Below are 13,139 nucleotides of genomic sequence, written 5' to 3' on the forward strand. Positions count from 1 at the left end.
GTGAGTCCCTTGAATAAGACCTGTTCAGTGTGAAATATATGATATTAAAATAGCAAGAGCAAAAACGTGGGTTCTGCCGGAGGAAAGCCGTGTTCATCTATGGTGGCAAAAGAGCCAGAGGGTGAAACGTTGCTGCCAGATTCCTCCCGACTTTCTGCTTATTTGGTGGCTGAGGCTTCTTCCATGTACAGGGTAGTCAACCTTGGCACTTTTATGACTCGTGGACTTCAACTCCCAGAATTCCTGAGCCAGTATTACACAAACTCAGAAAATCTGTGCCAGCCAAACTCTGCAACCCAGCAACTCCCCCCCCCCTCATTTCCCCAGTTGAAAAAACACCCTGGGAAGTGGGAGCTGCTGGGGTGGGCAAAGGTCTCTGGTGAGCAGGCAGGCAGATGCCACAAGGATAGATGTGGCAACTGCCACAGAATGTGCTGGTTTCCCTTTGCCAAGGCAAGGCTCCCCTGCCCTATCTGGGCATCCTCATGCTCCTCCTCCTCCGCCGCCGCCTCCCACAACTGAGACTACACCCCCGGAAGCAGCGAGGCCGACCCTACCGTGGTTTCCGCTTCCATGCTGGCTCTGCTGGATGCAAGCAGGAGAGGCGACCGGGCGGGCCGCGTGGGCCGGGCAAGGGCGCGGGGAGGGCTCGGTGGAAGGGGGCCGGTCAGTGGCCAAGACGGCTCACGCGCGCCTGGCCATGGATCCCTGGGCAGCCGGGCTCTCCCACGGGGGAGTCGAGGGAACCCCCTCCGTCTGGGGGCTCTACGTCCAGCAGATCGTGCAAAGCCCTCCGGTAGGCTTTCTGCCGCTGGGTTGCGCGCCTTGTGGTGCGAAGGCCAGAGCCGCCTTGCCCGAAACGACCGCCGGCCCATTGAGCCCCGAGCCCCGGGAGGCCTCGCGATCTGCCGGCCGGCGGAGCAATTGGACTCTTTCCCGGCACCCCGAGGTATTTTTTCCTGCCGATGCGGAGGAGAGGGCAGGGCGGATTAGCGGGCCGGGAGGGGCGCAGGGGGGACAGGGGCAGCCGGGGGTGGAGGTTGAGCAGGCGTCTCGCCCCCGCCCCCCTTCCTGAGATTCCCGTCGGGTGGAAGAGCATTGGGGGCCTGGAGGCCTGGATTCCCCGGCGGAGGGAGGAAACCTTTCCAGGGCAACAGCAGCCTTGTTTTATTGGCACAGCAGCCGCCAGCTGGGTTCCGGCGTTACTGCTCCGCTCCTCCCGCCTCTCTTCCGGCCGCCGGAACCCAGTATGCCCGCCTGGCTCCTTCCGAATTCAGCCCCTGCTGGGGCACAGACGGCACCCACAGGAATGAGCAGGCTCGCGAGAACCAGCCCTGCCCCGCCCCCCATAGCTTTGGGGAGAGAAGCCCAGCCTAGGGAGGGCTGCAGAGACCGCCCTGAGAAGGTCCAGAGCACTCCGAGGTGCTGAACTCGGGCTGGGATTCTGGGTTGGGTCCAGGATAGCGTTTCCTCTTGCTCTTTCTTCCACCAAATGAAGTTGTCAGCAAGGTTGATTTGGGGGCACCCCAAACCCTTGGTGCTCCAGCTAAGCATTAAAATATGATGGGTCTGAGACGGTCCCAGGAGCTTCCTCCCTCCCTCCCTCCCTCTCTCCCTCTCTCTCTCCCTCTCTCTCTCTCTCTCCCTCCCCCCCCGTCTCTGTCTCCATCTCTCCCTCTCTCTCTCTCTACCTCTCTCTGTCTCTGTCTCCCTCTCCATCTATCTGTCTCTCTGTGCCTCTCTCTCGCTCTCTCTTTCTCTCTCTGTGTCTCTCTCCATCTCTCTGTCTCTCTCTCCATCTCTCTGTCTCTCTCTCTCTACCTCTGTCTCTTTGTGTCTCTCTGTCTCTCTCTGTCTCTCTCTGGTCTCCTGGTTTCTGCTGTGATTCTGCTCAGCTCCATGTGGACTCTTGGGGTGGGGGGAGAAGACCTAGGGAAGCAGCAGCTCTGCTCTTTGCCTGGCTCAGCTGCTCAGCCTGGAGCCCTGACAGGGTAGGGTACCTTGGGTGTGTCTCATGGGCTAGAGAAGATTCTTGCCCCCAGAATGTCCATCACCTTGGTTCTTAACTTTTAATCTCTTTATTCTTGTTTCAATTCTTTTTAGCACTTTTTAACATTTATTTCATTGTAAGCCACCCAGAGTTTCTGTATTAGTGAGATGGGTGACATAAAAAGTTATTAAAATAAAATAAGCTCTCCACTTCTGGGTGTGTTTTTTGACATGCTAATGTGGAGGTTTTTTTCCCCCTCTGGATTTTTAACCAAAATACCACATTACGTTTTCTTGTTCCTCTAATGGCTCCACTTGCAAAATTCTTGATTGCAAATTATTATAACTGAACCGTTTGTGGCCAACCTCTTTGGTTTCTTCAGGTAAGTGTCGAAATAGTTTCTAGCTAATGCTGGTTCTAACAATGACTCTGTCAAGCAAAGCTTAGGCCAAGTGATTAGGATGGACCAGCTCTGGGTGAAGCTAATTCATGGCTCATTTGCAAAATCCTTTAATAATTTCCTAATAAATTAATAGGTCAGATCCTCAGTGGATTGGCTGCAGGTTCCCAAAGTCTTCAAGGGCAAAGGCTGCAGATCAATAGTAGAGCAGTAGTAGAGACAAGTAGAGACTCTGTACCCCAGAGTTAGCTTTGATCCCCCACTCCAGATGGGGGGCCTACCCAGCCTCTCCTGGAAACCTGCAGACTGGCACCCAGGGAGCTTCTGAAAGACCAGCGAGGCCGATGCTGCTCAGGGAAACATTTCATTGGAGAAGAGCATCTGATGGGAGAAGTAGGAAGGGTCAACTCCCCGCCATGGCCCCCCAAGGCAGAAACGGGGAAGTGTTGCTTTCTTCACCTTCACTAGATGCGGTAGAAGGTGTCCGTTGTTCCAGCACTACAATGAAACAGGAGGGAGGGAAATGTCAAAATTCATGGTGGCATGATTGGTGTCCCCCCCCCCCCGCTGAGCATCCCATCCCCCACCCTATTCCCTCCTTCCACCCAGTCATGTGACAATGAAAGGGGGGGCAAAGGAAATGGATGCTCTGGTTCTCAGGGGCGGTCAGGGCCAGGTAAGCACCCAGCCATGCATTGCAGGCCACTTCTGATGAGGGGAAGGACACTGAGCCAGAGCAGGCTGGGCTAAGTCTCCAGGGACTTTGGGGGCCTCCCTTGAAGCAGCTCCCTCCAGGTGTCCCAGAAGGAGGCCTCTTTGGAGGGGAGCAGCAGAGCTGCAGGCCTTGCTCTCACTCAGGGAAGGCACCCGGGTGGCCTCTTTGCCCCATATAAATATGGGGGCTCTGCTGGGCTACTGCTCTCTGATTTGAGTAGAGCAATTAATGCCAACTGTCCAAGTGTTGCCAGCTGTGTGCAACCCAGACTGTGGTGCCAGCCAAACCACACTTCTCAGTGAGAAGGACCTGGGGAAGCTCCTCAAAAGCTTTGCTGCATTTCTTTGTGGGAGAAGTGGCAGAAACAGTCCCCTAGACTCACAATGCCAGCCTCTCTTCACCTTCACTAGGTGCTGTAGGTGTCCTTGGCAATGCTACAATGAAACAGGAGGGAGGGAAATGTCAAAATTCATGGTGGCATGATTGGTGTCCCCCCCCCAGGATTAGCATCCCACCCCCCACCCCATTCCCTTTTCCCACCTCACGTGAGAATGAAAACGGGGGGGGGGGCCAAAGGAAATGGATGCTGCTGGTTCTCTGGGGTGGTCAGGACCAGATAGGTCCCCAGCCACGCATTGCAACCCAGACTGTGGTGCCACTCAAACCACACTTGTCAGTGAGAAGGACCTGGGGAAGCTCCTCAAAAGCTTTGCTGTGTTTCTTTGTGGGGGAAATAGAGAATGTGCTCCCTGGATGTCAGTCTGCAAGTTTCCAAGAGAGGCTGGGTAGGACCCCCATCTGGAGTGGGGGCTCAAAGCTCTCTGGGGTAGAGAGTCTCTACTTGTCTCTACTACTGCTCTACTATTGTTCTGCACTTTACACAGCCTTTGCCCTTGAAGACTTTGGGAACCTGCAGCCAATCCACTGAGGATCCGACCTATTATTTTATTAGGAGGTCATTAAAGGTTTTTTTTGTAAAGGAGACATGAATTAGCTTCACCCAGAGCTGGTCCATCTTAATCACTTTGTCAAGGCTGCTAACACTGGATCTTCCCGCTCTGACAACAGATGATGCTTTTTCTTACTTTTAGAAATCAGGGGGTGGGGGGTGGGATGTAAGCTCAGCTAGCCATAATAATAACGCTGCTGTGGGAACCCAAGGACAAGCTGATAAAGTTTTGGCGAGCTGGCGAGCTAAGGAGAAAGCCCCCGTTTTAAGCTAATTGAGGAATGTGTTTTATGACACTTGTTGCTACCAATGACAGATCAGGGGACACATTTTATTTTTCATCTGATCATCATTTATCTTGAGGCTCTTCCTCCTGTTTCCTCTTGTAGCCCATTCTGTCACCAAGGAGATGCACCAGCAAATGGGGAATCTGAGGCAAAACTGGAAGAGATGCTCACAAGAGAAGATAAAAGCAAAGGAAAAGGGGGGGTTGGCTGGATCAGTGCTCCAAGGAAGGGAAAGGAAGGAGTGGATCTGCTGCCAGGAGGACCTGGTTGGAGGTGAACAAGGAAGAGGCAAAAAGCAGAGCTGCTCCTTCCCTGGGTCTTCTTCCCCAAGACTCCAGATGGAGCTGGGCAGAATCACCTGCAGGAACCAGGAGACAAGAGAGGGTGGGAGGGAGAAAATAGAGAATGTGGAACTACCTATGACAGATCAGGGGAATAATTTGGAAAAGGATGTCTTACTGGATATGTTATTTATTAAATTTATACACTGCCCATCTCACTGTCAAGTGACTCTGGGTGCTATTCAAAACAACCGGGCTGAAGTTTTAAAAACTAAAAAGAAAATACCAAGGATAAATCAAGAGAATGACCTGGAAAATGTATTTGAATCTATAAAAAGCCTTATTGTCAAAGCCAAACCCAGAGTGCTAAGGAGATGGGGCAGGTGCGGGGAGGGGGGGGTTGACTAAATCCTCAGAGATCCAGAACCAGGCATGTTTAGCGGAAAGAATAGAAGGCCCAGGGAGGGAGGGAGGGAGGGAGATGGCTGGGTTCCTCCCCTTCCTGCTCTGCTCCCTCTCCCCAGCCTGCCCCAGGAGAACCTGGCCAGAGGGCAGAGGCAAGATGGGGGGGGGGGAGCAAGCAGTCTGGTGTTCTTGGTGGCTCCTGGAACAAGGCCTGAGGAGAAGTGGCCACTCAGGGATCATTGGAGCCTGCTGGGCAAGAAAGAAACAGCGGAGAGATCTTTCTACTTTTGGGGGTTGAGGGTCAGAAATATGAAGGAGCCGATTCCTGGGACGTTTGGAGCAAGCGAGAGAGGAGGGTCAAACGAAAGGGGAAAAGCCTTTAAAGCGAGGCTGCTGCGGATTCCGACGTTAAGAGGAGGGGAGGCTGAGACCCTCAACCGGCACACCTGATGGGGGGGGGAATATCTCCGCTTTCTCACCTCCCGCTTCCAGGCCAACTTTCTTCAGGGGGGGCCCTTTGCACTCTGTTCTTCGCTCTCTCTGGGGTTTTTCGGAGAAATGGCCAGCCCCCCCCCCCCGCCTCCTCTCCCAGGTGGACTGCAGAAACTGCGGAGGGTGGGGGGGATTTGCCTCCCTTCGGGAATGGCGAGGAGTAGCGCGGCCAAAGGAACCGGGCATGGGGAGCCAGGCTTAGAGGGGAGCGGATTCTCTGAGCGCAGCAGCCCTTCGCTCCGGAGAGCGGCGGTTTTCGCCAGAAACGGAGAAATATTTCCCGGGCCGGAATGGAACCGCTGAACCCGGCTGCCTTCATGTGCCCACTTCTTCTCGGGCGCCACACCGCGTCTAACCGCAGGCAACAAGGAGGCAGAGTCTCTACCTGTTGGACAGCCGGGTGTTTTCCAGGGCTATTTGGCTGCAGGGGACATTTAAAGGAGCTTCCGGGCTGCCAATTCGCACACCAACGCGTAGGCCGCCTCGGGCACAAGAAGGCGAGCCAGGAGGGAAAGGGAAGAGGAAGAGGAGGAAGGCGAGGTGCCGGCCAGCAAAAGTGTGGGGAACGGAGAGCCTCGCAGACGGAGCAAGCAAACTTACACAAAGGGGAGCGCTCTCTCGCTCTCTCTCTCTCTCTCTCACACACACACGCACAAATGCGTTCTCTCCCTTCTCTCTCTTTCTCTCCAAAGGCACCAGGACGAAGTACGGGGAGGGGTGTGTGTGCTGCCATGCAGTGAAGCCTGATCGAGAACTGCTTTTTTTCTCCTCTCCTTACATCAAAGTACATCAAAGCATGCTCCCCCCTATCCTGTGCCCCAGGCTCCCCACCCCTTGGCGTGGGGATTGGCTGCCCGGATGAGAGTTTAAATGTCCCACGCAGCCAAATAGCCCTAGAAAAGTGTCCCTCCGTGAAACGCCCGGGAGGAAGGGCCGGGATTGGAGCGCTGTCGGACCAATGGCGGGAGAGGAGCGCTGGTGGAGAGCAAGCCGAGTAAGAGTGCCCGTGTTGGGTCAGCGGCGGTGGGCTTCCCGAGAAGAAGTGCCCCCCGCTCCCCGCTCCCCGCTCGGAGAAGGCCAGCGATTTCGCAGAAGCGTCCGCCCCTCGGGCGGGGATCCTGCCCCTCCCAGTCGAGGGCGGTGGAGGGAGGCGGTGCGAGCGGGGCTTTATAAAGGGCGTCCCGCCTGGGGCTGGCACGTCTAGATTCCTGGAGGCCACCATGGCGATTGGCCTGGCAGCTCTGGGGCTCCTCGCTTTCCTGCTCGGCTGCTCGGGAACCTTTGCCGAACCTCAAAACTCGGAGTGAGCCGCCCAGGTCAGATGCGGGGTGGGAGGCGGAGGGTCTCAGCCTCCCGTGTGGAAAGCCCCCACACACACACCAGCCTCTGCTCGGGTGGGCGGCAGGAGCAGCTGGTGGGAGCCGGCGGGCTGCGCAGAGGGTGCCGCTTCCTCGGGGTTGATCGCACCCGGTGCCGTCGCGCTGAGCGCCAGAAGCCCTGGGTCCCCGACGGAGAGACGCCCAGCGTTTCCTCCTCCCTGCTCAGCCGCTTCTTTGGCAACCTGCCGTCGGAGCTGGTGCTCTCGCTCGCTGCGCAGATGGTAGAGCGATCCGCCCGCGGGGTGTCGTTCCGGACGTGGTCTGGCAGGCGCCTCGACCGACGGATTTTGGGATGGGCCGCCTTTGCCAGTCCCACCCGGCGTTGGCAGCCTTGGGGGTCGGGCACGTGGGAGCAGCGGGTGTTTTCAGATCCCCCGGAGAAAATGGAGCCAGAGTCTCTACCTGTTGGACAGCTGGGCTTCGCTAGCGTCGTGAGCCGCTTTCCTCCCCCCTCCCGCTCTCCTTTAGTGCTCCCTGACCGGCACCTGGAAGAATGACCTCAACTCCACCACGGAGACCAACAGCGTCAGTAACATTGGGGTGTCCAACGGCCTCTACCAAACGGCAGTCTCGGCCTCCGACAATCCCATCCGGCCATCCCTGCTGCAGGTCATCCAGCACCAGGGTCCCCGGCCGGTCGTTGGCCTCATCATCATCTGGAACCTCTCTGGTAGAGCCACTCACTATTTGGTGTGGAAGCAAATAGAACGGGAGGGGGGAATCTAGTGGATCGCCTCTTCCTTTGATCTGCTTCTTTCACTGAATGTCCTCCCCGCCCCCATTAGCTGGGGTTGGCAAAATTTTGGAGCTCATAAAACGTTCCCAACCTAAAGTAGCATCGGTGAGTGGGGGTCTTTATGGGAAATATATCCCCCCACCAATTGGTACACCTTTGACCTGCCAGTCAATCTCTGGCCACTATCTGATAGACAAGAAGGGAATGGAGCAGCTGAAGACAACCTGGCTACTGCACAGGGAGGTGGAACCCGCGGCAGAAGATTGGGGGGCGCCCAGGTAAGGAAACGCAGGGGCTGAACTGCTGTGCCCCCTAACTGGAAGGGCCCTGGGCACATCTTTTTTTCTCTCTCTTCCCCCCCCCCCAAAGTGGCTCTTGAAAGGACGCCCCAAACGGGTTTGCCTCTCTCGGGATGTTTCTCCACCCAGGGCTGAGCAGCTCCTGCGGGAGACGCTGCAGACTCCGTTTCCGCCACTTCCCCCACAAAGAAACACAGCAAAGCTTTTGAGGAGCTTCCCCAGGTCATTCTCACTGAAAGGTGTGGTTTTGGTGGCAACACAGCTGGCAACACTCAGAGTTGGCACTAATTGCTCTACTCAAATCGGAGAGCAGTAGCCCAGGACAGCCCCCATATTTGTATGGGGCAAAGAGGCCACCCGGGTGCCTTCCCTGAGCACAAGGCCTGCAGCTCTTCTGCTCCCCTCCAAAGAGGCCACCTTCTCGGACACCTGGACGGAGCTGCTTCAAGGGAGGACCCCAAAGACCGAGGAGAATTCGCCCAGCCTGCTCTGGGTCAGTGTCCTTTCCCTCATCAGAGGTGGCCTCCAATGCATGGCTGGCGACCTACCCGGCCCTCGCCATCCCCCCAGAACCAGAGCATCCATTTCCTTTGTCCTCTCTTTTCTTTGTCACGTGAAATGATGCTGGGTGATGATGTTCAGCCTGGGGAAGGGACACCAATCACGCCACCGTGAATTTTGACATTTCTGTCCCTCCTGCTTCATTGTAGGGTTGGCTCCAGCAACTTCTACCGCAGCAAGTGAGAGGTTGAAGAGAGCAAGGCTTCCCTGGTTTCTGCCTTGGGGGGGAAATGGGGTGGTGACCCTTCCAACCTCACCCATCAGATGCTCTTCTCCAATAAAATATTTCCCTGAGCAGCCTCGGCCTCCCTGGTCTTTCAGAAGCTCCCTGGGTGCCAGTCTGCAGGTTTCCAGGAGAGGCTGGGTGGGACCCTCAGATCCTCAGTGGACTGGCTGCAGGTTCCCAAAGTCTTCAAGGACAAAGGCTGTGTAAAGAGACTCTACCCCAGAGCTAGCTTTGAGCCCCCACCCCCCACCCCCCCACCCCGCCTCCAGATGGGGGTCCTACCGGGCCTCTCCTGGAAACCTGCAGACTGGCACCCAGGGAGCTTCTGAAAGACCAGGGAGGCCCAGGCTGCTCAGGCAAACATTTTATTGGAGAAGAGCGTCTGATGGGTGAGGTTGGAAGGCTCACCACCACCCCCCCATTTCCCCCCCAAGGCAGAAACCAGGGAAGCCTTGCTCTCTTCACCCTCTCACTTGCTGCGGTAGAAGGTGTCTGTGCCAACCCTACAATGAAACAGGAGGGAAGGAAATGTCAAAATTCAGGGTGGCATGATTGGTGTCCCTTCTCCAGGCTGAATATCATCACCCGCATCATTCCATGTGAGAAAGAAAAGGGGGGACAAAGGAAATGGATGCTGTGGTTCTCGGAGGATGGCGAGGGCCGGGTAGGTGCCCAACCACGCAATGCAGGCCACGTCTGACGAGGGGAAGGCCTCCCTTGAAGCAGCTCCATCCAGGTGGCTGGAAAAGTGGCCTCTTTGGAGGGGAGCAGAAGAGCTGCAAGCCTTGCGCTCCAGGAAGGCACCCAGGTGGCCTCTTTGCCCCAACCCAAACCTTTGCAACCCATAACTGCAGTCTTGGATTCCATATTTATATTTTATTCTAGCTTTCTTTCTATTCCAAACAGGTTTCCATAATAAAGTCTCTAGTTCCGCAAATAGGTCTCCCTTCATCTCTTGCCGTAGTGTGTAAACCAAGGTTAGTATGTAAACCATCCTTTTTGAGGTTGCATATAGTTTAATTGCAGTCATTTTCTTAGTAGATTGTAAGTAAAATGATGTATATTCCTCTTTAGTCATGTTTTGTTCTTCTGTTGATTTTTTATCTGTCAAGAAGTCAGTTGGAGTCTGCAGATCAGCTTGCCCTTCTGAGGTAACATCCTTAATTTCCATGCTAAAAATCATTTGTTCATTAGCATCAGGGATTTTTTCCAATATAAATTGATAATCCAAATGTAAATTTAGTTCCTCCATCTCAGTAGGTTGTAAGCGAAGTTGAGAACAGGTTTCTTGGGTATATACCCCCTCTACTGTTTCTTGGCTTACAAAGACCTCCAGTCATGTCACCGGCAATTTAGAATGTTTTTGGCAAAAAATGCCCCCCAGTGAACAATGGGTTCACTTAAGGACTATGGCATTCACTTAATGACCATTTGCTTAATGGCCACCCAGAAAATGCTCATAAAATTGGTCACATGATGATTGGTGTTAATTATAATGATCCTGACATGACGGTAATGGGCAGGCTCCATTGTGGTCATAAATCGAGGACTTCCTGTAACTAAATTTCCACCTTAGATCCAGGCCTGTTATCCGATGGAAGGGATCCTGATCATTGTTTCTTCCAAGGGAAAGTGGGAAGCGATGGCAGCCTGTGCCGCAAGGCTTAAAGCCTGGGGCAGCAGACCTGGCAGCTCTTTCCCAACTAGGCAGAAGAAGGCAGAGCTGCCTTCCAAGCAGCCGAGCAGGGCTGTTTGCCTCCGTCTGGAGGCCATCGTAGCTCTTTCTGTTCCAGGGAGTCGGGTGCATTCCTGGATCTTCAGAACTGATCACAGGCAGGACCCGGCTGCCACAACCTGCTTTCCGCTCTCCCCACGATCAGTCTTAAGGACGCATGCAGGAGAGACAGGCTTCTCGTGGGGCTCTGGGGGGCACCCTGTGTAATTAACTCATATATCCCCATCACGTTTTATTGCCCAGCCCAGAGATTCTGAAGTTTTTGTTGTTGTTAGTTGTAAGTCGTGTCCGACCCATCGTGACCCCATGGATAACGTTCCTCCAGGCCTTCCTGTCCTCTACCATCTTCTGGAGTCCATTGAAGCTCAGGCCTCCTGCTTCAGTGACTCCATCCAGCCACCTCATTCTCTGTCATCCCCTTCTTCTATTGCCCTCAATCTTTCCCAGCATTAGGCCCTTCTCCAGGGAGTCCTTCCTTCTCATTAGGTGGCCAAAGAACTTGAGTTTCAACTTCAGGATCTGGCCTTTTAAAGAACAGTCAGGGTTGATCTCCTCTGGGACTGACCGGTTTGATCGCCTTGCAGTCCAGGGGACTCGCAGGAGTCTTCTCCAGCACCATAGTTCAAAGGCCTCCATTCTTTGGCGCTCAGCCTTTCTTATGTTCCAACTTTCATAGCCATACATTGCAACTGGGAAAACCATGGCCTTGACTATATGCACTTTTGTTGGCAGGGTGATGTCTCTGCTTTTTAGTATGCTGTCAAGATTTGCCATAGCTTTCCTCCCCAGGAGCAAGCGTCTTTTAATTTCTTGGCTAAAGTCCCCATCTGCGATGATCTTGGAGCCCGGGAAGATAAAATCTGTCACTATCTCCATTTCTTCCCCATCTATTTGCCAGGAATTGAGAGGGCCGGATGCCATGATCTCGGTTTTCTGGAGTCTTAGCTTAGGGGCACCCAACAATGGCCTTAATGAACACACCGCCTCTTCCTCTATCAAATACTGTACCTTGTCCAAAATAAAGCCAAATATGAGAACTCGGGGGTCCTTTGCCTTCCCACTTAGAGGGGGGTCTTCAGCCAGTTGCCCAGGGGGTCCTCTCCCCCCCAGAGGAGGCTTTGGGGACCAGAGGGTCCCTGCTTGCTTTGCCCGGAGACCTGCCGTCCTTCCTTTTGGATTCTTCCCCCGCCAGAAGGCCTATTCTGTGTTTCAGAGAAACGAGCCACTGTGCCCTGCACTGTGGCAGGCTGCCAATGCCAGGGATTCCTCTTCGTTCCTTCACGCCCCGAGGAGGTGGGCGAGTTCTGGCTTCGGAGAAGAACCGGCTTTGACGTGGCAGCCTGGCGAGCCAAATGCCGGTGCACACACACGCATGAAGAACACACGCCCATCGGAGCACGGAGATGCTACATCCGAGGTGAGCACCCCATTGCCCGCCACCTGAAGCTGCTGGCTCTCTGGCCACTTTGGGCCCCTTCCTCCTCTTAGTGAGCACCTGGAGTAGAGAGGATGTGCCCTGGGGCTGCTGAGCACGTCCGGAATGCAATCCCGGTTGCTGCAGCCTTTTTGGACTGGGTTGAAGCCACCTTTATGGGCTCATTGCTTTGGTAACCGCCCTTCCCTCCGTCTGCTAAGACCACCCTCTCTATCCGACACACCCCAGCCGGCTGCTCCTCTATTTCCAGCCCCATCTTGTCTTATTCCAGGGTTTGCTCATCCTGACCCCCATCTCTCACCAAGGCCGTGTAATCTCCGGCAAGTCCAGGGGCAAATCTGAGCCTCTTCCAGTCACCAGCCCTGCAGAGCCCCCTCCTCAATTGGCGGGCGTAAATGACCTCTGTATCCTGTGGCCCTGGCAGCCTGTCAATTCCAAAGTGGCCCCATCTCCCTGAGCTGCACAGCTAAAGAGCCCCCTCCCACCCTCCTCCCCCGACCATCCTAGGCAGAGACTCTCCGCTCTGATCTGGGCACCGTCCCCCAGGAGCATTTCACCTGGGGCAGCTACTGCAAAGGGGCTCCCCTCAACAAGCCTCCTGGAACCACCTGAATAGCAGCAGCAGCAGCAGCAACCCATGCCTGACAACACTGGGGGGGGCTCCTTTCTCCCTTCATCCACCCCCTCTTCCCAGGCTGAGAGATTGGGGGGAGGGGTTGCTTCCGATGGTGAGAGTGGGAAGTTATCCCTCTGTGCAAAGCTGGACCAAGAGGCGAGGACAGCCCTCCTGCAGGCAAAGTGGCAGCCGGCTGAGGTGGGGGGGGGAAGGGGACAATGGGTGCCAGTCCAGTGTCCTTCTGAAGGGCTTTGGCATCTCTTCTTGCCTTCTGGCCAGGGGGGCTCTGGGCCTGTTTTCCCAGAGAGGAAAAGGAAAGGAGGGGAGAAATGCATTCAGACGAGAAGCTGAACAACCAGTGCATCTTTATTGTGAGGCTACATTAAGAGAAGCTTGCAAGACTCGAAGTAACCCTGACCCTGACCCATCTCTGAAGACTCCTAGGCCCCTAACTTGTGGGGTGCCTCAGGGGTCGGTCCTCTCCCCCCTTTTGTTCAATATTTATGTAAAGCCGCTGGGGGAGATCATTCGTGGCTTTGGGGTGGATTTCCATCAGTACGCTGATGATACGCAGCTGTACATTTCCACCCCAGGCCACCCCAACGATGCCCTTGACGTGATGACCCGTTGCCT

The 13,139-nt window shown here is 55.0% G+C and overlaps 2 protein-coding genes across 2 annotated transcripts in view; one reads left to right on the forward strand and one right to left on the reverse strand.

Moving 5' to 3' along the window:
• Nucleotides 1-6,477: 6,477 nt before the first annotated feature.
• LOC107298891 (avidin-related protein 1-like) lies at nucleotides 6,478-8,677 on the forward strand. The gene is made up of 4 exons (XM_015828252.1): nucleotides 6,478-6,513; nucleotides 7,367-7,568; nucleotides 7,828-7,912; nucleotides 8,644-8,677. The coding sequence occupies exons 1-4, from the start codon at nucleotides 6,478-6,480 to the stop codon at nucleotides 8,675-8,677; spliced, it is 357 nt and encodes a 118-aa protein (XP_015683738.1).
• Nucleotides 8,678-9,189: 512 nt separating this feature from the next.
• Nucleotides 9,190-13,139, reverse strand: part of LOC114923546 (avidin-related protein 4/5-like) — a 16,750-nt gene continuing 12,800 nt past the window's right edge. Inside the window, exon 4 of the mRNA XM_029286638.1 lies at nucleotides 9,190-9,223. Coding sequence (XP_029142471.1) covers nucleotides 9,190-9,223 — 34 coding nt within the window. The remainder of the gene's footprint in view (nucleotides 9,224-13,139) is intronic.

The sequence above is a fragment of the Protobothrops mucrosquamatus genome, unplaced genomic scaffold (genome assembly GCF_001527695.2).
Source record: "Protobothrops mucrosquamatus isolate PMUCROS unplaced genomic scaffold, P.Mucros_1.0 scaffold4353, whole genome shotgun sequence".
NCBI lineage: Eukaryota > Metazoa > Chordata > Lepidosauria > Squamata > Viperidae > Protobothrops > Protobothrops mucrosquamatus.